This window comes from Gasterosteus aculeatus, chromosome 1 (assembly GCF_964276395.1).
Source record: "Gasterosteus aculeatus chromosome 1, fGasAcu3.hap1.1, whole genome shotgun sequence".
NCBI lineage: Eukaryota > Metazoa > Chordata > Actinopteri > Perciformes > Gasterosteidae > Gasterosteus > Gasterosteus aculeatus.
The window spans coordinates 20,880,813-20,902,405 of record NC_135688.1 but is presented as its reverse complement, the minus strand read 5'-3'; the positions used below and the strand labels follow the sequence as shown (position 1 = coordinate 20,902,405).

Sequence of the window (21,593 nt, the reverse complement as noted above, 5' to 3'; positions counted from 1 at the left end):
GCTGACCTCTTGTAGTTAAATCAAAATTTTAGCTTGGGGAGTTTAGAAACTCTTTCACATATCAGTCACTCATGCTTTATTATAACAACTTTTGTTCACTCTGAATAAACAGGTTGACTAAGCAATTCTCTGATATCTCCAATTGTTCTCTTGCTTGTAAACCTGTTGTTGAATCTATGATAACCGCACAGACAGCTTTTCTGTGTGCGTGTCTTACCCTTATAGTGTTTGATAATTGTTTCATAAAGCCCATTTGTTAACATATGAATTTATTTCGATTTGTCAAAATAACTGATTTGTGTGAACCCCAAACCACGCAAAATCTTTCAAATCTATTTATATTTGATGTATTATTTATTTATATATTTCTCTTTTGCTACGTTCACTCTGTTAATTAATTTCTTGTTCTGGACTTTTCTAACTGTCCGTGTTTAACACTGTTGGGGATCAATAATAACTTTATAAGAATTTAGTTTTTCTTGCCACAAAATCTCCCTTTAGCTGCTAGCAGGCATGTGCATGTTCTTGGTCCTTGTCTCCTCATAATAAGCTGGCTCTGCAGCTGCAGGCTTGTTGGTTGAGAATCTGTCTCTCCTCCAGACTTTCCTCTTTCCTGCAACTGTGTGTGCGAAGCACATTTCCTTTGTACATCCCGATCAACGTAGAATTGAGCGCACATGTCGGAGTATCCGACTCCTCCCTGTCCACGCCCCTACTTAAATATGCAAATAATATTTAAATGAGCCCTGCACCTGCGATTCCCCTCTCTGCGAGATGGAAGTGCTACTTTCCGAAGTGGAGGCATGCTAAAATGTGCTCCAAACTGCCAGTCCACGATATATATACGTGGGACTCCAGTTACCAGAGGTATCAACGTACCACACGGATTTCTACGGACTAAGAGTCGACCTCCAGTTGGTTGTCTGCTTACCTATTTCTGCAGCGCACGCCTTTGTTGTCACTGCTGAACCACGCCGCCGGTCCTTCCGCCTGGTCCGGAAAAATGGACGTCACCCTCTTTCTTTGTCCAGGTCAACCAATCACGTTGGGGTCACCAAATTGAAAGAACACACGAAGCGAACGAACATGATCAAAAATCGGAAGCCCGGTTGGGGACATCTGGAAGGATTTAGCCAAACAACTTCTCTCGTTGTGGTAGATTTATTTGTCAGATCACAAGTCGAGCGTAAGCGCTGCGTTTGCAAGGGCAGGAGCAGTTCTGTCTTATATAGTAAAATGTATTTATTTTACTTTACACTTAAAAGCTTACAAAACAATGCAGATTTCAAATGTTTGAATAAATGTTTACTCCACTAAACACCACTGATTTTGATGTATTCACTGCCAGTCGTATTATGACTCACAAGATCAGTGATGAATCTCAACATATGAAGAAAAAAAAAATCAGTCATTGTATTGCCTATTGCCATAATGTATCTGTATTAAACGATGAATATCAATTGTATGTATTTGCCTTCAGGTGAAGGAGCAACAGGCACAACCCTGAATCTACACTACAGCCTAATTTATCTTTTAAATCTTATTTGTATTTATTTGGCAGGGACAGCGCAGAATGTATAAACAAGGCGCACATAAAGCCAGATAGCGAATTCATTTGTTGTTGGAGTTACTAAAAATGTAAATGTTCTGAGACCATTATATAGCCTGTAGTACATTTATCAGATATAAATGTACAGTAGAATACATACAGCATAGTGTACCTATAATGTATATCAAATGATTACATAGAATGAATGTGGTTCAAAGTGCCCCTAGGTGGTAGATGGGGGGGGTGCACATCTTAGTATCGTCTAGGGCAGCTAATGGGCTAGAGCCGGCCCTGCCTGTATGTGTAAAAACTGACTTTTAGGACCCACTGCAGCTAGACAGCCGATTACACCATGTGAAACTGACAATACACATTGATAGATCAAATAAAAGGGAGGACAAATGATAGGACTACGTGATGGTGTGATTGTGTTTAACAACAGGAATGAATTGACATGACAATATCAAATCATACATCCGCCACAATGAGATAAGACTTCTGGTTCTGTCGATGCCCTTGGTATCCAGCCCAGCTCTATAATGCTGATTTGGTCTTATCCTGGAAACGTCTGATTCGAAAAGGTGAAAGGTCATAGGAGGGCACTTCTCCCAGGACGAGCTCACAGAGGAGCTTTCCAATTATTGGTCCAAACTTGAAGCCATGGCCTAGAGAAGAGAACTCATTACAGTGAGGAAACATGCAGATCATCAAACCATGCCAGATGAATCAACACCTTAATGTAAGCAAATCCATGCCCTGCACTTTCGAGTTACCCTAAGAATAACCAGCATCTCTGTGCCTTTGTCTGAGTCAGGCGATGGGTTCGAGCCCCACATGAGTGCATACATAAAAGAAGAATAAAGCTGTTGCCTGTCACTGAGAATTTATTCACTTTAGTGAACCAGGACCAAGTGCTAAATTAAGGGCAATTTCTTTTTTCTTTGTGTCATGGCTTCATACGTAATGGCTTCAAGCCCAGGAGTGAGATGAGAGAGTGTGTATTTTCAAAATGCAGCAGTCTGATAGTCCTTGTTGCTAAGGTCTAGGAGGAAAATTGTGAATGTTAACAGGATTTGAGGAATGCAGTACGTTGCCATGTGACAAAGATCTCAGAGCTCCCGTGGATTCCGCCTGGCTTTGAAGTCCAAAGCTTGGCTTCGACAGTTTGGCCATGTGAATTTTCATCTCGCCAGAGAAAGAGAAACCTCAATAGATGGCTACTAAAGCCCATGGGGGGATTTAGTAGCTATGGCAACCCCCCAGTACTTGCGATCTTTGAAGACAAATGCATGTCGTGAAGAAGGAAGGAAGGCAATGTTTTTAGGATTTGGCAGAACCTCTCCACTATTCTTCACTAGGCTCTCAGCATTTTAACTGGAGGATGAGCAGTACATGAAGAGTACAGACCATAATTAACAGTGACTCATAAATAAATAACGCCTCCAGGGACATTACGATCAGAATATAATACATGTAGTTCTTCAGTAATTTATTAATTTGACCACTTTCTATTGTGGGTCTTTAGACAATAGTTTCTTTATCCAATGGAGCCAAATGCAAGTCAAAAGTTTTGGTCATTTGAAAAACAAATGTGAACTTGAAAGTTTTTGGTCTTGAACATTGAAAAATACATTTATTCAAAATAAAAATAAGTGGACGAAAAGTATTTTCAGGTTGCAAATAGTTTTGAAATTATTTTTCATTCTACACTTATATATATTTTTTGATATTCGCTGTACTATATTTGCAGGTTTTATATTTTCAAGTTTCAAATCTTTTTTTCTCTTTCAAGGCCTTGTGTACTAACACTTCAGGCGTATTTGTTTCTCAACGTGCATGCCATTGGTATGTACGAACATGCCCCACGGAGGTGCCCGTCTTGTAATATGAGTGACATGTCTCACTATGGGATGCACGCCCCACTGCAGACCTCAGAAGCATTAATCTAATTACGCCAATCCTGATTGACTGGTGAAACGTGTCCGTCCGCCTCAGGTAGTACCACCCACCTTAAATATCTCATAGGGACGACACCACGTCATTCAAGATAAGCACCTCTTCTCACTCGCCCAAGCAAGAAGGGTTGTCTGGTGAGACATCTCACTCATATTACTCAGAGAACGGGGGTTATGTAAATAACCTAAAGTTCTCTTTCATAATACTTCTGGTATTATCGATGTCTCACTATGGGATGTGGTTGCTCCCGTATTGCCAGACAAGCTTATCTAGCGTCCACCAACCCTCAGGGAAAAATACTCCGTTCCAATCAGGACAGCAAAACCGCGCGTGCCACGCACGGAGCGTGAGTGGTGAGGACCAACTCGCCGCAGCACAGATGTCCTGAACAGAAACTCCCCTGAATAAGGCCCAGGATGCGGCCAGGCCCCGAGTCGAGTGCGCTCGCAAGCCCACAGGTGGCTGCATGCCCCGACTCATATAAGCCAAAGCAATCGCCTCCACCACCCAGTGGGACAGGCGCTGCTTTGCAACAGGTTTCCCCGTGTGCAGATTAGCCAAGGAGACTAACAGCTGAAACCCCTCGTCCTATCCATGTAAGTGCGCACCGCACGGACTGGACATAACTCATGCGAACGCTGCTCACCCGGTGGGGCCACAAGGTCAATAGGAGAACATGAGCCCACCACCGGAGGCACAAAGGCCGGGTTGGGCTTCAAAATCACATCCCCACGGAAAGAGTTGAGCGCATGACGGGTGCACCGAAAGCGCGTGGATGTCATTAACCCGTTTAGCCGAAGCCAGCGCCAGCAACAACACTGTCTTGAGAGACACGTATTTCAAGTCTGCCCCCTCCAGTGGCTCAAAGGGGGGGCCCTTAAGCCTCTACAGAACCACAGCCAGATCCCACGGTGGTACCAGTGGGATTACCAGTAAACCTTAACCGCGGAGAAGGCTTTCAGTTTGTCAATCAGGTCCTGCAAGAATGACAATATCACTTCTACTGCACACTGAAAGGGAATGTGGCCATTTCTGTGACACCATCCCTCTAACACTCTCCAGTGGAGGAGGCTCGAGCACTTTGTATAGTGGAAATCCCCCGCTGTGAAAGGCTCACAGCTGAGAGATTTAGCCACTCAGGGGCCAAGCCCACAGCGCCAGACGCTCTGGGTGCGGGTGGAAGACCGTTCCTTCCCCCTGCGACAGCAGGTCCCTTCGCCAGGTCCGCGCCCGTGTTCAGGGCTCCCGGGACATGCGTCGCTCTCAGGGAGAGAAGACTACCGCAGCTCCACAGGATCAGTTTGTTTTCCAGCAACTGACGGGAACGTAAACCCCCCTGACGGTTGATGGACGCCACCGTCGTCATATTGTCCCGTCATGATGGAGACATGATGGCCCAAGACAGACAGAATGAAATGTTTCAGGGAGAGAAACACCGCTGAAAGTTCCAGAACATTTATGTGAATTTACGCTGGAGGTCTGCACCCCTCACAGATCGGCCCTCGTAAATTCCGCCCCAACCTGTCAGGCTGGCGTCCGTCGTGACCACTTTCCTGGACAGGACGGAACCCATGGCCACCCCTTGGGTCAGAAAGGCCGGGACTCGCCAGTGACGGAGCACCCTGGCGCATCCCGGCGTGACCACCGCTCTCCGTGTGCCGTGACGCACGGGATCCAGCGGCTGAAAGGCACGCTGAGAAAGCCACAGAGTCCAGGGATAATCCCATAATGCCCTGTGTCGGGGACAACACGCTCTTTTCCGCGTTTATCACGAAACCCAGGTCGGATAGGTGACGCACGAGAATACGTGTGTGCGTTATGGCCTTCTGTTCCGATTGTGCCAACAGCAACCAATCGTCCAGATATGTGGCCAGGCGCATGCCCTGCCGTCTCAGCGTGCACCGCACAAACACCCTCGGGCTTAAAGACATACTGAAAGGGAGCACGTGGTACTCGTAACCGATCCCCTGGAAAGCAAATCTTAGATACTTTCTGTGGGGAGGGTAAATTGGGATGCGGAAATATGAGTCTTTTAGATCGACAGAAGTGGACCAATCACGTCGTACGAGGCGCAGCAGAGATGCGTGTGTCAGCATCCGGAACTGAAATATTTTTCCTGAGATATTTGTTCAGAGCACGTAGATCCAGAATAGGGCGAATACCGCTCACCCCCCGTTTGGGGACCAGAAAATACCTGCAGTAAAAACCGCTCTGACACTGTGCGGGAGGTACGACACAAATTGCTCCTTTGTTCAACAGTGAGAGAATTTCCTCCTGCAAAACACGAGCCGACTCTCCCTGGGAGTGTATTATACCGGCGAACCACGGGGGAACAGCTGCGAACTGTAGTCTCCATCCCCTCGATCGTCCTTAACACCCAGGGTGAGGCTGGAAGCGCACCCCATCTCTCCCATCTGTGGGAGAGAGTGGACACACACTGCAGCCCCTCCACCATGAGAGGCGCCCGCCGCGGTGCGGAGGTGACCTCCCCCGGTGGAAGAGTGACCTGGTCCCCGGATGCCGCTGAGCATCTCCTCCCGGGAAGACAGCGCAGCGGCGGGGCCCACACAGCCCCCTCTCGGGGGGGGGGGGGGGTGACAGCGGGTGTCGCCACCGCGCTGTTTATTTTGACATATTTGGCTGTTTTCATTAACTGCACCCTCGGCACTCGGCCTGGATGCGGCAGCGGGACACACTATATTTTCTTTTCGGGAACATGTGTGAATGTGCGTGCTTGTGGACATGAGGGAGGGGCAACCGCAGAACCCTCCACCGTCAAATGTCCGTCTCTCCCTGCTTGCTCCGTGGCAACCAGGAGGTGGGGGCGTGGTGGCCCCCCGAGTGAACGCTCGAAAGCCAAACAGGTGGAGCTGGCGAATGGAGAACTTCCAGCTGCAACACTGGTGAAGAGAGGGGTGGTCAGGCCGCTCTCTTCTTTTTCCTGGCCTGGTTGTAGACAGTCTGCACGGGCTGTGCCGGCGGAGCTGCAACCGGGGCCAGGGATTTTTTGGGCCAGCCGGCCCGACCTGGCAGGGGGGCCGGTGCGGGCTGGGGTTTCGACTGTTTCGGAATTTTAAACAGCGAAGCCTGTGGGGCAGCCTGCGCGAAGGTTTTGTGGAAAACCTCCTTCTTTTTGGCGCTGTTGCATCAAGTCTAGCGCGGGGTGAAAAATCCCCTCCGGGACAATGGGCATGTCCAGGACGTCGTCCCTCTCTCTGTCTGACAGGCTGGCGAGGTTGAGCCAGCGGTTTTCCCATGGCCTGGACCGCACAGCGTTGGACATGGAGACACAGGTCGGTGATTCCCGGAATCTCCTCCCACGTAGCTGGGTCCTGAGTCTGCGCAAAATCCTCACACAACTCAGCTTGATACGCCGTGAGCAGGGAGAGGACAGCCCCAGAGCGCCTTCGAAGCCAGCTGTCACGTGATACAGTTTTTATGGATGGAATTGCTCTGGTACCCAGCAGCACCGTCAGGAATCTGGGAGTTCTCTTCGACCAGGATATGACCTTCAACCCGCATATAAAGAAGACTTCAAGGACTGCCTATTTTCATTTACGTAACAAACAAAAATCAGGAACTTCCTGTCTCAAAGTAATGCAGAAAAATTAGTTCATGCGTTTGTCACTTCCAGACTGGACTACTGTAATTCTTTATCAGGCTGCTCTTGTAAATCTCTTAAGCCTCTCCAGTTGATTCAGAATGCTGCAGCACGTGTATTAACAAGAACTAAGAAAAGGGATCATATCACTCCTGTATTAACATCTCTGCACTGGCTCCCTGTTAAATCAAGAATAGATTTTAAGGTACTTCTCCTCACCTACAAGGCACTTGCTGGTGAGGCACCGTTGTATCTTAAAGAGCTTGTAACACCTTATTGCCCTACAAGGCAGCTGCGCTCCATAGATGCTGGGTTACTTGTTGTTCCTATGGTTTTAAAAAGTAGGCTGGGGGCCAGAGCCTTCAGTTATCAAGCTCCTCTTTTGTGGAACCAGGTTCCACTTTCAGTCCGGGGGGCAGATTCGGTCAGTGTTTTTTGTGCTTTCTCCCTTAGCAGGTCTACGTAGATCGTGGTTCCTTCGGGACCCTGGTCCTGACACCTACCGTGGCCCTGCTGATGCCTGCTGCTGCCATCATCATCATCATTATTATTTTAGATATTAATCATATTACTGTACTCGTAAACCAACATTACCCTCTCCTTAAGTCTCTGTGCTCTCCCTCCCCACAGCCGGTGTGCAGGCAGGGAGTCGAGGCAGTTAGCTGGTGTGCTAACCGAAAGTTCGAGAGATTAGCTGGTGTGCTAACCCTCGGTACTCGAACAGCCGTGGTGAGGCGTCGAGGACAGTGCCAACCAAGTCATGGAGGGCGAGGAAAGCACAAAATTCGATCAGGTGTGACCGACGAAGCAGAAAAAAAAAAAAAACATCCAGGGCTAGCTAGCGCCCAGCTACAGAAGCTAAATAAGATCTGTCTGTGGACAGTTCAGCCAACTAGCCCAAGACGCGAGATATACTTCGAGTGAGAAGAGGTGTTTGAATGACGTGGTGTCGTCTGCATGACATATTTAAGGTGGGTGGTACAACCTGAGGCGGACGGACACGTTTCACCAGCCAATCAGGATTGGCGTAATGAGATTAATGCTTCTGAGGTCTGCAGCGGGGCGTGCATCCCATAGTGAGACATCGAACAAAGTATTATGAAAGAGAACTACTTAGGAAAATTGTGCTTTTCCATGTTATGCATATGCATTCACGGGAGGAAAGGTTGTATTTTCACCTCAGGAGATGGGAGGGGATGCGGAAAGTGCCCTAATTATGTGTTTTGGTTTGTACATAAACTGCCCATGTAAGCGCACCTCCGTTTAGCAGTGAAAATTCTCTGCCTCCTAAAAGCAGGTTTAAACAAGAATGCGCAAGAGTCTTTGGCTCACAATATTTTGTGTTGTATTGTGACGTACCTGAGAATCCAGCTCCGAATACAATGTTGCTGTGCGACGGGTGACAGTCCAGCACAAAATGATGGTCGGGTGTGAGCTGTTAAAAGGAAAAAAACATGAAGAGTCAGATACAAATAAAATAGGTGGGTTGCAGGAGATTAAACCCTCCAAATAAATCTGATTTCTTCTATAATCTTTAGTGACTAACCTATTTTTTGGCTTCTGTCCCAAAAATGGAAAACATGATAAAAAGTGTAATAACTCTGTAACTACTTTTTCTATTTGAACATTTAAAGGGGAACGCCTGTGATGTGTAAAAATTACTAGTGAAGAAATTAGGTTTTTTTTTTAATTTAAATTGTGTAAATCGCCTAAAAATATCACAAACAGCCCCATAAATCCTTTAAATCAGACGCTCGAGAGTGCTGACCCTCCTTTACCCGTAAAACCAGCGTGGAAAACGATGGATTTCGATTTCACTCGAATAATAATATAATAATTAATTTTATAATTTTGTTAAAAAAACATCAAAGGGGCATTTATGATTCATATGGTGGATGGATTTGTGGTTCGGTATTGGCAAGGTTTGTCCGAGAGAAATTATTATATTAGTGTTTTCAGCATCCTTTCGGCTAGCTACTTGCGTCCTTTTAGGTGTTAGCTACTTAAGAATATGTACTGCCGTGTGCAAATGTTTTTGACTAATTTTCAAACGGATTGGGGATATTGTAGCAAAGACTAACGTTTGAAGTGAGTTGAAGCATTATTATAAGTACACAATAGTTCTGTTGAAAGTTCTGCCTCGGTAGTGCTCCATATGGGTGGACGCTCGTCACCAAGATTAACATTTCCATCTGTAAACATTTGAGCAACAAGAGGGCACTTGAATATTTGTATTTGTCTGATAATTGTAGTCTATTTATACCAGTGGATCTAATATGAAAGGCTAACTACCTTTTGCAATTCAAACTGAGCTAGAATGTGAATCCATAGATGCTCGCCGATTGCTTAAAATGATTGAGATCAATGATTTCCCTAATCCTAAAATGTTTGCATTCATGCTAATGCTAATGATTGACAAATTGCAGTCAAATTGCATGTTTGTCCATATGTATTTGAAAATTGAATATGAAAAATGTTCAAGAATGAGAAACTCCAACTCAGTGCCTTTATTTAGCATCTGTTCAATAACAAATGCATAAAATTCAGTTGTGAACAATGAAACGTACATCTCTTCTGATTGTTTTAACTATTCAAGATAATATAAAGAAATTGCAGGAAAAATGGTAAGGATCATCACAAGAGTTTTATCTTCTCACGATTTATAGCTATGGTCTATCATGAATTTGATCATGATGGTTTATTATTTTAAGAAGTCTGTCTCTGGATATAGAGACAGACTTGAAACATAAAACCCCTTCCCTTGACATTAATTTAAACATAATCCTAAAACTAATTTTGCACCAGGGATTTCAAGGTCGGTCCCAATGTGACCTACGAAAATTGTCCTCATTTTAAAGGTCTAGCCCGGGAGTCCCCCTTAGGGGGAGTTAAACTGCCGAATATGAAAGCCCATAAAAGGACTTGTGAAAATTATATTGTACATTTACACATGTGTGTTGAGAAACAATTAAAATGCAGTAAATTACGCAATGATTTGAATAATAGGGGTCGATGGTGGCGTCGGGAACCGCCAGGTTGGCGGTTCAAACCTTGGCTGCTCCATGCCCTATGTCTAAGTGTCCCTGAGCAAGACACCTGTGGTGGCGGGCGTGGTTTGGCTCGGCTGCAGAGGGGACGGAGAAGGGAGTGGTTCAGGGAACGGTGCCAGGTGGAGGCAATTGGCCTCAGCTGGCCCGATTGCACTAACTGTTTGTATTGTGGTTTTAAAATGCAGTAGCGGAGTCGACGGGAAGAGAGGTCGACGGCGAGAGAGCGAGACGCCGGGAGAGGTCGATTCTGCATAAAGAAACCGAAATAAACATATTGCTTCTATACCTGCTGTGTCGTGCCGACTCTGTACGCCCCCCCAAGGATCCGCACCGTGACAACACCTAACCCCTAATTGCTCCTCGGGCAAAATGTAAAAACCATGGGTTAAAAAATGCAATGCAAGTCGCTTTGGATAAAAGCATCTTGTTTAATGTTTCACAGTATTCTTATATAATTACATACTAAAGCTGTTACTAATTTATCACTGGGAATGTATTACAATCTAGAACACTTGACAAAAAAGTTCTAAAATGTTAAGATCTAGTTAATATTAGTTTTGTTTGATTGTTTGCTAAATCTAAAACTATAGAAAGGCTTATGGTTATCATAGAATGTATTTGAAGAATAACGTCACACTAAAACATGTTTTAAAACTATTGAAACTATAGAATAAAACACGTGATGCTACTTTGATAGACCAGTGTTATTATTGACAACTTAATACCAGATATATAAAATTTCAAAAATTCTAAATCTATGAAGTAAAAAACCTACCCTGGTTCCTGTTGCAAAATACCAGCATAAGGTGTTGTAATCAACTGGAAGGGCTTGTAATACCAAATCTGGCTCGAAGAAACCCAATTAAGTTTTTCCATTTGTTCCACTGGAACACAATCGACTCGGGTGTCATTCCCAGCTCCTCATTCCTATTTCCCAGTTAAATGCAAATGGGGTAAAGTTAGTTGTTTTAATTAACAAAATAGAAGCTGTCACTGTGTGGGTTTCTTTTTTGTTTTATTTTGTAGTTTCCTGCTTCTCGTGTCCCTGGGTTAGTTTCCTGCCATGTCGTGTCACCCCTGTGATTGTCTGCAGTGTCCCTGATGTTTCCACCTGTGTCCAATCACCTGCACCTTCCCAGTGTATTTAAGCAATGTGTGTCTCTTGTAGAGTCATTAAGTTGAATGTGTTTTGTTTGCTCCTCTCCTGATCCGCGTTTTGCCCCCAGGCCTTTTGGTATTTAAAGTATTTTTCTGTGCGAAGTCTGTATTTGAGTCCTGGTTCCGATACCCCGTTGTGACAGAAGCATTTGAACTATTACCTCATGACTTTTGATGATTGTATGAATGAATAAATTGTTGGCAGTTTGAATCATCTGATGTTATCTGTTGCCTCTGGGTCATCAAAGCGCTGTACTGTCTAAGTCTAAATTCTCAGTATTAGGTGTACTGTGATGTGGAGTGTGTATACTGACAGTGTACAAGCAGCTCTCCACCACAGCAGGTTCCGGGACCAGGCCCGGAAAACAGCAGGCAACGCAGCGTTGGAGGATGTCAATATCCGACCTGTTTGTCGTCTTGTCTCTCTGGTCTGGGTTCGTCTCACTCCCCCCATGGTAGCATATCTGCACACAGAATGACGTCATCAGTATAATTTCTATATGAAAGGCTAAAAGCTTGGTAGCCCTTAGTTCTTTAGATGCACAGCAACAGCAATAGGCCAATATTGTTCACGATACGGCATAATCCAACGCCGACTGTGTTCTGTATGATATATTCCTTTTATAGCTGGTAATGTTTTATGTAAAGTTAACAATAGAGAATATATTTAGGCACTTATTCTCAGCTTGGAAGGTGAAATGACTGTCGTACACACAGACAACTACCAGAGCTGCTTTTATATCAGGTCTGACATTCATGCTCTCACCAGACCAGAGGCACAGCTAGTACGCTTTCTGACAGCTTGATGCAGTAAAAACACAACAAAAACTGAATATTATAGATACAATTTTTATCAAATTTTGGACATACAGCAGCTCTGGTGAAGTCAGGCTTCAAGGCAGGCCATTCCACAGAGACTGCTCTCCTTGATGTCTCAGAGCAACTCCACACTGCTAGAGCTGCCTCTCTCTCCTCTGTCCTCATCCTTCTGGATCTTTTTGCTGCATTTGACACAGTTAACCACCATATCCTTATTTCCTCCCTTCAGGAACTTGGTGTCACAGGCCCTGCTCTCTCCCATCTCTCGCCCTACCTTGACGGCCGCTCTGTGTCGGAACCTTGTCCTCTTACTACTGGAGTTCCTCAGGGTTCCGTCCTCCTCTCGCTCTACACTAACTCTCTTGGGGCTGTCATTCGCTCGCATGGCTTCTCCTACCACAGCTATGCCGATGACACCCAACTAATTCTCAGTTGCCAGTCTGACTGACTGACATCTCTCAGTGGATGTCCACTCACCATCTGAAAATCAACCCCGACAAGACTGAACTACTTCTCTTTCCGGGAAAAGATTCTCCTACCCAGGTCTTGACGGTTAACTTTGGCAACTCAGTGTTAACGCCCACTTTGACTGCTAGGAACCCCGGCGTGACACTCGACAGTCAACTCTCCCTGACTCCCAACATCACTGCAACAACACGATCCTGTAACATCAGGAAAATACGTCCCCTTCTCACTCAGAAGGCGGGGCAGGTACTGATTCAGGTTGTTGTATTCTCCCGCCTGGCAGGTCTCCCTGCCACCGCCATTTATCGTGCAAGGCAGCTCATCCAGAATGCAGCAGCTCGACTAGTCTTTAACCTTCCGAAATTCTCCTACACTACTCCACTGCTCCGCTCTCTTCACTCGCTAGCAGTGGTCCCGCATCCAGTTCAAAACATTGGTGTTCACGTACCATGCTGTGAATGGATTTGGGTCAAGTCTACATCCAGGACATAGTCAAACTCTACATCCCAACCCGCGCACTCCGCTCTGCATCTGCTAAAATTGTCCCTCACTTTCTTGAGTTTGTATCCATATGGTTGAATGCACTTATTGTAAGTCGCTTTGGATAAAAGCGTCAGCTAAATGATATGTAATGTAATGGTTGTCAAGAACAACATTCCTGCCAAAAGAGGCAAAAATGCTTCTCTGTAGTTCCCAATAGGGTTAAATAATATCACTCTTAGACATGTTTTTATGCTTAGATGTTTTAAGTGAAATGTTCGGTGATTGGTCTGGACAGATGTTTAAATCACACATACTGCTTATTCATGTGTTCTGAGCTCATTAACCGTATGTGCATCCATTGTTACACACGGAGTTTCATTCCCGTCTACAGAATTGGATGACCCCCACCAGCAGCCACAGACCAAGCTATAGGGTGTAGTTTCATTTACTGAGTGTAGGTTTGGTGTCAGCACAACATCTGAAACACACACACATATACAGGGAACATTCATTTTGATTTCATATCACATTAAGTTTAATGAGAAACTCTTTTATCCCAGTCACCAGCAAAATAAGGTAGAGCGGTATCAGACCTTGTTATTGATACTATTGTTTCATTTATTTTCTTAGCTATGTTATGTTATACAAACATTTGTCGTTAAGTGGTTTGTTAAAATGGTTATCTCAGTCAATAACGTCTGAGAGTATGTCCTTATCAAACACCATATTTGTCCCCGCCATGTATCAGCGAGGGAGGTCGGTGTTTGATACTCAGTTCTCTATTGTTAATTTCTCTGTTTAGTTCACAACCTCTATCCAGGGGATGGGCTGGCCGTAGGGGATACCCTATTCTCGGCTCCTGCCTTGTCCTGGCTTCCCCTGTGATTGTCTGCCGTGTCTCTGATTGTTTCCACCTGCATGCACACATGATATGTTCATTGTTACAAAATAGTTCATACTAATTCCACCTCCTTCTTAATGCCTGTTCTTTCTACATTCATTCCTCAAGGCTCCCTCTCTCCTTTTACAATAATCCACGTTTTATTAACATTAGTTATTTTTGTTTATTCTGTAAACATGACATCTATTGTAGTCTGTCCATCCCGGGAGAGGGATCCCTCCTCTGATGTTCTCCTTAAGGTCTCGTCCCTTTTTTCACCATGGGAGGGTTTTCATTTGGAGGGGAGTTTTTCCTGTGCCGATGTGAGGGTTTCGGGACAGAGGATGTTGCATGAGTACAGACTGTAAATCCCTCTGAGGCAAGTTTGTAATTTGCGATTTTGGGCTATACAAAATTTAAATTAAAAAAAAAGGCTCTGTATGTATAACCATCTGATACTAGCCCCAGTCCGCCCCTGACTCTGTTAACTGAATTGCTAACCTCTTTTTTCACAGCATTATTCAGCTTAAGAAGCTAGCTTAAGCTAAAGCTATACTCTGATCTAACTGCTCATATCCTACACGGAAGTCTGAAGCAAACAACCATGTTAATGAAGTGTAATGATCATGGGTACACAGTGTGTACCTCTATCTTAATTAGATCAAGAGCTGTGTTTAATTGAATGCACACACATCACTAGTTTAAATTGTAATATTGAATAATAAAGTCAAAATATTGACTGAAAAAGCAAACCCAAGAATGACATTGAAATATAAACAATGCAACTTTTAATATGATTACCAGGACTCTGTACAGAATGAAGAGTATTATTCTTGAAGGTTCAGTACTGTTACATACCTTCATTAAGCCCGGGTATTCGTTAGACGGGAGGCCGTAGATGTCTTTGGTCTCCTCGAACTCAGTCAGCAAGAAGCAGGGAAAGCGCTGCTTCACATTGTATGATCCAGGAACCTTCTCTTTCCAGTAGCACACGTTGATTTTCACCACCTAAAATAGTGAAACCGGGAAAACCATCAGTGCCAGCCAAGTCCCAGAAATCCGTTCATACTGTACACACACTGGGCTATTGCATAAATGTATTTTTAACCTGAAAGCCTTGTATAAAACCATTAGTGGTTTTATTTCAGGGGATTCACAAATGTCTGTAGTTTATTCTGTGTTATATTGATTTTATATCTTAAGCAATAAGTTAAACTAATTTTTACGCATCAGAATACTCACAGGGGTTCCCACTTTATCTTGACAAAAGTATTGTCCAAAAAGGTTAAGTAGTTACAGAGTCATTACACTTCTTATCATGGTATGCCATTTCTGTAGCATAGGCCAAAAAAACAGTGACAGAGTGCATCAAGTAGCTGCCTATGACACCAAACTGTTGGTATTGTAAACATCCATGTTAAATTACATTAACGCATCTCCACAAACACATGGGACACTATGGAACTGATTACCGTGAGTGGCAACTGTAAGCCAGTGTGGGCCAGCAGTCTGTTAGCCCAAGGTCCAGCGGTGACCACCACACTCTTGGCTCGATACACACCGGCAGAGGTGGTCACTGTCACAACCGGGCCAGGCTTGACGTCGGTTACCTGTTCATTGTCTCTAATGACTCCACCCAACTTCTCGAACTGCCTCTGTGAAGAGAGAACACCACAACATGTGTTACGGAAAATCCTTCACTGTTCATGGTTGGTTTTGATGAAAGATAATAAAGATAAAAATCAAGATAATCAAGATGATTATGTGTACAGACTGCAAAGCCCTTTGAGGCAAATTTGTAATTTGTCATTTTGAGCTATAAAAAATAAAATGAATTGAATAGATAATATTGGTTGCTGTGAAATTATTTTTACCAAAGCCATAGTACACTTGAGAAATATGGTGTACTTCAGAGAAAGTTTCATAGATATAACAAAATAGACTGTGGATCTGTGAACTGCGGTTGGCATTTGGAATAAACAGTTTGTGTAATAGTTAAACCAATTTAAATTACAGATGATAACATAGCTACAGCTTTATCAGCAGTATATGTGTGGTACCTGTACAGTCTTGAGTGCACGGTCAGCATACAGAACTCCAGCGGTTATGTCCACCATTGCGCCATCTCCTAGAGCCAGGTTGACATTGGGGATGTGCTGTGAGAAGTTGTCACGGTTCAGGATTTCTATAGGAACCTTGTTTTTTTGCAGGGTGTTCTTAATCATCTGATAACCCTGACTTTCCTCTGGTCCCATCACCAGGAGCCCTGTTTGTCTGAGAGGGGAGACATACAGATATCAGCCATCTCAAAATTACCTGGTAAATGGTAAATGAACTGAACTTGTATTTCTCTTTTATATTAAACAAGGCTTACACAAATCACCAATTTCCGACAAATTTCAAAGGTCATTTACATTCCGGGAACAAACGGACCCTAACCCTTAGAATAATCAAACCAACTACAAAATGCATTTCCTGCTGAAAATGCGTTGGAATGCATAAAGCTGAAATGAATTTTTAAAAATAGCTGAAATTACAGAAAGTTGAAGGGAATTTGAATACATTTGCTGAAATTACAGATATTAGAAAAGCTGAAATTAATTTTAAATTGCTGAAAATACAGAAATGGGAGAAGCTGAAAGGAATTTCAATAGATTTGCTGAAAAAGCAGAAATGGAAACAGCTGAAATGAATGTGAAATGTTGCAAAAAAATACAGAAATGAATATTAAAACATTGCTGTTAATACAGCCATAAGAAAAGCTGAAATTATTTTAAAGAACTGCTGAAAATACAGGAAGTGGGGAAGCTGAATTTCAATAGATTTTCTAAAAAAAATACAGAAGTTGCTTAAATGAATTTTAAAAAGTACAGAAATAACAAAAGCTGAGATGACTAAAAAGAGGTTTAAAATTGTTTGTAGTAATATTAGTAGTAGTATTAGTTATAATTGTAATTGTGGTATTAGTAGTACTAGCAGTAGAAGCAGTAATGGTAGGTTTAGTATCAATAGCAGTAGAAACAGCTGTAATACTAATACTATTAGCCATAGTAGTATTTGTAATAACATTAGTAGTAGTTGTAGTATTAATAGCAGTAGAACTACTAGTAGTAAGGTAGTAGAAGTATCAGTTGTAGTTCTACCTCTTATGCTTGAATTTATATAAATCAGTAATCATGAATATTTTAACATGGTTTTCCAATGGAGATCGTTTTCAAATCCTCTTAAACTTCAACTTTCAGATTTTTCAGCTTCGCCAATCTTTCAGCTACAGACACCATTTCAACGTTCAAATGTTGACACAAGTCTCAACTATTTTATTAAAAAAAACACTGCTTGTTTATATCTATTCTACTTTTTTCATAATCACTGATTATGTTTTACTAGTTCTTCGCTCCGTTTCTGAGTTTTACATGAGTGTGTATTGCGTTTCTTAGAGGGAGACCTCGAGTGCTAGAGTGTGGGGCAGCGTCAGAATCTGGTTTAAAAATTATGGAACTTTGTTCCTTCCAGCCAAAGTACACACCTTTGAGGCTTCATTTCTTTGGATTAATGATGGCATGGTTGTGCTGATTGGATTATGTGTTCATGGAATCCCAGAGTTCTTAAATGTTGGCTTCAGGCGTGTTACAGTGACACAACCTCTGCCAAAAGCCCCATAGGCTCCAATACAAATCTGCCGACATATTTCTCAAAAAATCCAGAAGGTACACATTTTGTAAACTGCGACAGGAGCCGTATTTATTACCGGATAGACATAAAGTTCGGTAGAGTCTTGGGTCTCGTACAAACTTCTTATTTTTTAGATAGCGGTTATAGTTTTGCGCTAGAGGACACTTGTTTCAGGTGTGGTTTCTATCCGTAAAATCCGTTTACTCTGTGCGGTCTGTGATCAGCGCGAAAACAGCAGCTGTGCCGTCTCCATGACGACCACACAGCCTCGTTGACAGCACTCACTCTCCCTCCTCTACGTAGTCTGACAGACACACAGACCTACGTGGGGAGAACAGGCGCTAGCTAACACGGTGCTAGCTAATACGGTGCTAGCTAGCATAGCGCTAACATGATGCTATGCTAGCTAACATGGCGCTAGCTAGCGTTTCACCAGCAATAACTGATCCAAACGTCTGACAAGTGGCTAAAACAGCGTGCCAGCACTCACTCTCCCTCCCCTACATAGTCTGACAGACACACAGACCTACGTGGGAGGGAACATGGCGCTAGCTAGCATAGCGCTAACATGGCACTAGCTAGCATTGCACAATCAATAACAGTACCAAACTGATGACAAGTGGCCAGAGAAAATCTCTCATGTCTTTAGAAAGCTAGCGAGGCTGTCTTTGATTGCCTTTGTGGCACTGACTGTGGCAGCTTCTCTCTTTTTTGTATTTCCAGTTCTTTAAAATAATTTCAGCTCTTTTGCCTGTATTAACAGCAATGTTTAAATATTAATTTCTGTATTTTTTTGCAACTTTTCAAATTAATTTCAGCTGTTTTCATTTCTGCTTTTTCAGCAATTTCAAATTAATTTCAGCTTTTCTAATATCTGTAATTTAAGTAAATGTATTAAAATTCCCTTCAACTTTCTGTAATTTCAGCAATTTTCTGAAGTTCATCTCAGCTTTCAGCTTTTTGCATTCCAACGCATTTTCAGCAGGAAATGCATTTTCTAGTTAATCATGTTCACTCTCTGTAAACACGATTATGTCCTGGGTTCGACTCCACCCCGTGGCCTTTCTGTGTGGAGTCTGCATGTTCTCCCTGTGTCTGGGGTTTAGGTTAATTGGTGATTCCAAATTGCCTGTAAGTGTGTGAATGTGAGTGTAAATCGTTGTGTGTCTCTGTGTCAGCCCTGCAATTGACTGGCAACCAATCCAGGGTGTACGTCGTCTCTCGCCCAATGTTGGCTGGGATTGACAACCCCCCGGCAACCCTGTATGAAGGATAAGTGGCTTTGGAGATGGATAGATGTTCACACCCTCAGCCTGATTCTTCTCACATCTACTTTGGGGACAACAGCTGTCCTCTGAGGAGGGGCAGACTTACATATAGCCAGAACTGTCTCCACAGCATTGAGCCAGTCAGCCCCTGTTCTAGATTCAAAGGTACTGTAGGGGAGCTGTCAAGAGGTGATTCAGTGATGCCAGAGGTAATGAGAAAGTCCTGCATTTATGGCTCCTGCATTGAGTTGCTGCTTGCGTACATAGCACCTGGAATGTAACAAATCCTTGTGATCTGGCACAGCTTTTGTTATGTTCTGTGTAATGTATTTTCTCTCTGTGTGTTTCTGCTGACTGCTTACCTGTACAGCTTTACACCCGCCTCTCTCTCCAGCTGGGCCCACAGCTCATAGCATTCTTCCATCATGTGGGTGTAGAAATCCTGCTGGTAGGCCTTGCGGATGATGCGGGTCTGGCCATGGGAGCTTCCTCGGGTGTGGGGCAGGACAAACTGAAAGGATGAACATATTATCACGGGTCAAAAGTCAAACTAAAAGACTATGATTTGGGAATAGAATCCACCAAATGGAGAAATTAATTGAGTATCCAAACAAAAGAGCATCTAAACATTTGACCTATATGAGAGTTCAACGTATGGTAATAAAACTGTTACATTACAGGTAATTTAGCTGATGCTTTTATCTTATTTCTCAAACTTCAAAATGAAGCTTAGGCGAAAATTCAGTCAGGAAGACTGGACAGGCTGTGCCTTCCCTGGTGGCCTCCTCTCTCCCTGGGGGCGCACGGCCAGCTGATTAGGGGCGGGGTCAGTAGTATCAGACGTGGGTGTCGTTACCGTAAACCAATCGCATTGGGGCAGGCAACGTTAAAAAACTGTTCTCCTCTCTTTTGCTGTCAGTTGTCATTTCAGCACGCTCCAAAGGTGACCCGCCACCACCCCTGACACCTCCAATCTACAGCAGAACCTGGCATAGCTGGAGAGTTATGCAACTTGGGCTCTACCACCACCACCACCAGTGTCTGGACTCCCAAGGGGGGGATATGCCTCGTCTCGGCTCGAGATCCCGGCCCCAGGTCTGTCCTGCGGCAGGATGGAGTCCAAGCCCCAAACAACTTGCAATATCATATTATACCTGTTCGCATTGCTCTATACCTAAAGCATTGCTCAAATTTCAACAAGTCTCTCCGGATTGAAATGTCAAGACAAATATGCACACCACATAACTGGTAGTGAAGGCTGGCGCATGCCTCTGCGTCGTTGAGTCGACGCACTCGTTTCAATTCATGGTTCTAAAGTCTTGCGTATGTTGCAGACCAATTCGCCTCCAGAACAACAGGTGGAGTAACGTGTTTTTGTTGAAGACGACCTAGAGAGTCACGTCTTTGTGTGTGGAAGTCGTTGGTTTGTTTATTTATTTATCATAGACTTTATTGCCCCGTGCATCGCCACTGTTGCTTTTCATCTCGGACACATTTGTCCCGTATTTTCCTCCACAACTTTGTGCACCTCTCGACCGGTAAACCGGCGTTTGCGGCGATCTCCCTCCATTAATCCAACCCGCTTCTACAACCCGCCAATGACGGCTTGTATAAGCGGTCATATTTACGCATTTCTTCCGACAAAAGTTCTTCTATCTGATCCGTTCTCTCTTAAACATTCTTCGTTTTAATAATGGTGGTATTGTGCTATGAAAACGGAAATATGAGACTCCATAAAGGATGTAGTTAGCAGACCAATCGCGGCCTTGTGCGCTGCGGGAGGCTTGCGTCACTTGCGTCGAAAGCGATGCAAGTCTAGAAAAATGGGTTGACGCACGCAAGGAGGTGTGAAAAGGGACACGCAAGGGGGTCTTGCGTCTGCGTCGCTCTGAAAACGCAGAAGCATAAACTAGGCTTAAGTGTCATTTTTCCACACCGAACAATACCGTCTACTCCAAGGGTCAAAGGCTGTATTTCTGGCGCTCCAGACCAAAACATCCTTTTTTGTGTGCTGCTCATTCATTGGTCAGTTGAACAATTTGAGATGTGCGACTGGAGTTTGAATTCAGAGATGTCTTGTACAACTAAGTTGTTTGACGAGTAGCTTGTTTTCAAGTTAATTTTAAACCAATAAAAAAAATGAAACATTGTCAGATGGTATTGATCTTGACCCGTTGTCTACAGATTCTACGTGAATCTAGTAATGATGTGTAGAGATTAGTCAGGACACAGTGTTTCTCTTTCTACAGCTTAGTTATCTGCCATCATTACTGTTGTTGCTAAATTATTCCTTGTTAAGCTTGATCAACAATACATTTCTCAATTATGGAAAGTGACTTTGTGTGACTCCTGTGGCTGTGGATTCATTGCACTCAAGGCAGACAGCCAAAGTAGTGGTTAAAAAAGTAGTTTTTTTTCTCTCTCGTCTTTTTTTCTCCTGTATATTGACTGGAAAGGCGCTATAAAAATGCAGTTCAAAACCAGTAAATTGCAAGATATGTCCAGAAACAACTCAGCAAACAAGTGATTTTGAATCTAATCATGACCTCAAGAAACAGAAATTGCATTGTGAAATACTGAAAGATTCACAGCCATAGCCTGCTCATCGGGTAATAATTAACATGCTCATTCACACACCAATGGCACAGAAGCATTTTGAGGTTCAGTATCTTTCCTAAGGACACTTCTACAT

The 21,593-nt window shown here is 43.7% G+C and overlaps 1 protein-coding gene across 4 annotated transcripts in view; it reads right to left on the bottom strand.

The window, feature by feature from the left end:
* Positions 1–1,145: 1,145 nt before the first annotated feature.
* pipox (pipecolic acid oxidase) overlaps positions 1,146–21,593 on the bottom strand; it is a 28,660-nt gene continuing 8,212 nt past the window's right edge. For 3 of the 4 annotated variants that reach the window (XM_078098821.1, XM_040194377.2, XM_040194362.2), the window contains exons 2-8: positions 19,264–19,412; positions 16,022–16,235; positions 15,434–15,616; positions 14,820–14,969; positions 11,629–11,778; positions 8,466–8,541; positions 1,146–2,214 (exon numbers count right to left, since the gene is read on the bottom strand). In XM_078098821.1, the coding sequence (XP_077954947.1) occupies positions 2,084–2,214; positions 8,466–8,541; positions 11,629–11,778; positions 14,820–14,969; positions 15,434–15,616; positions 16,022–16,235; positions 19,264–19,328 (969 nt within the window). In that variant the 5' untranslated portion in view covers positions 19,329–19,412 and the 3' untranslated portion in view covers positions 1,146–2,083. Of the gene's footprint in view, positions 2,215–8,465; positions 8,542–11,628; positions 11,779–13,891; positions 13,996–14,819; positions 14,970–15,433; positions 15,617–16,021; positions 16,236–19,263; positions 19,413–21,593 lie in introns of all 4 variants that reach the window. The other variant, XR_013467078.1, reaches the window with a different exon arrangement.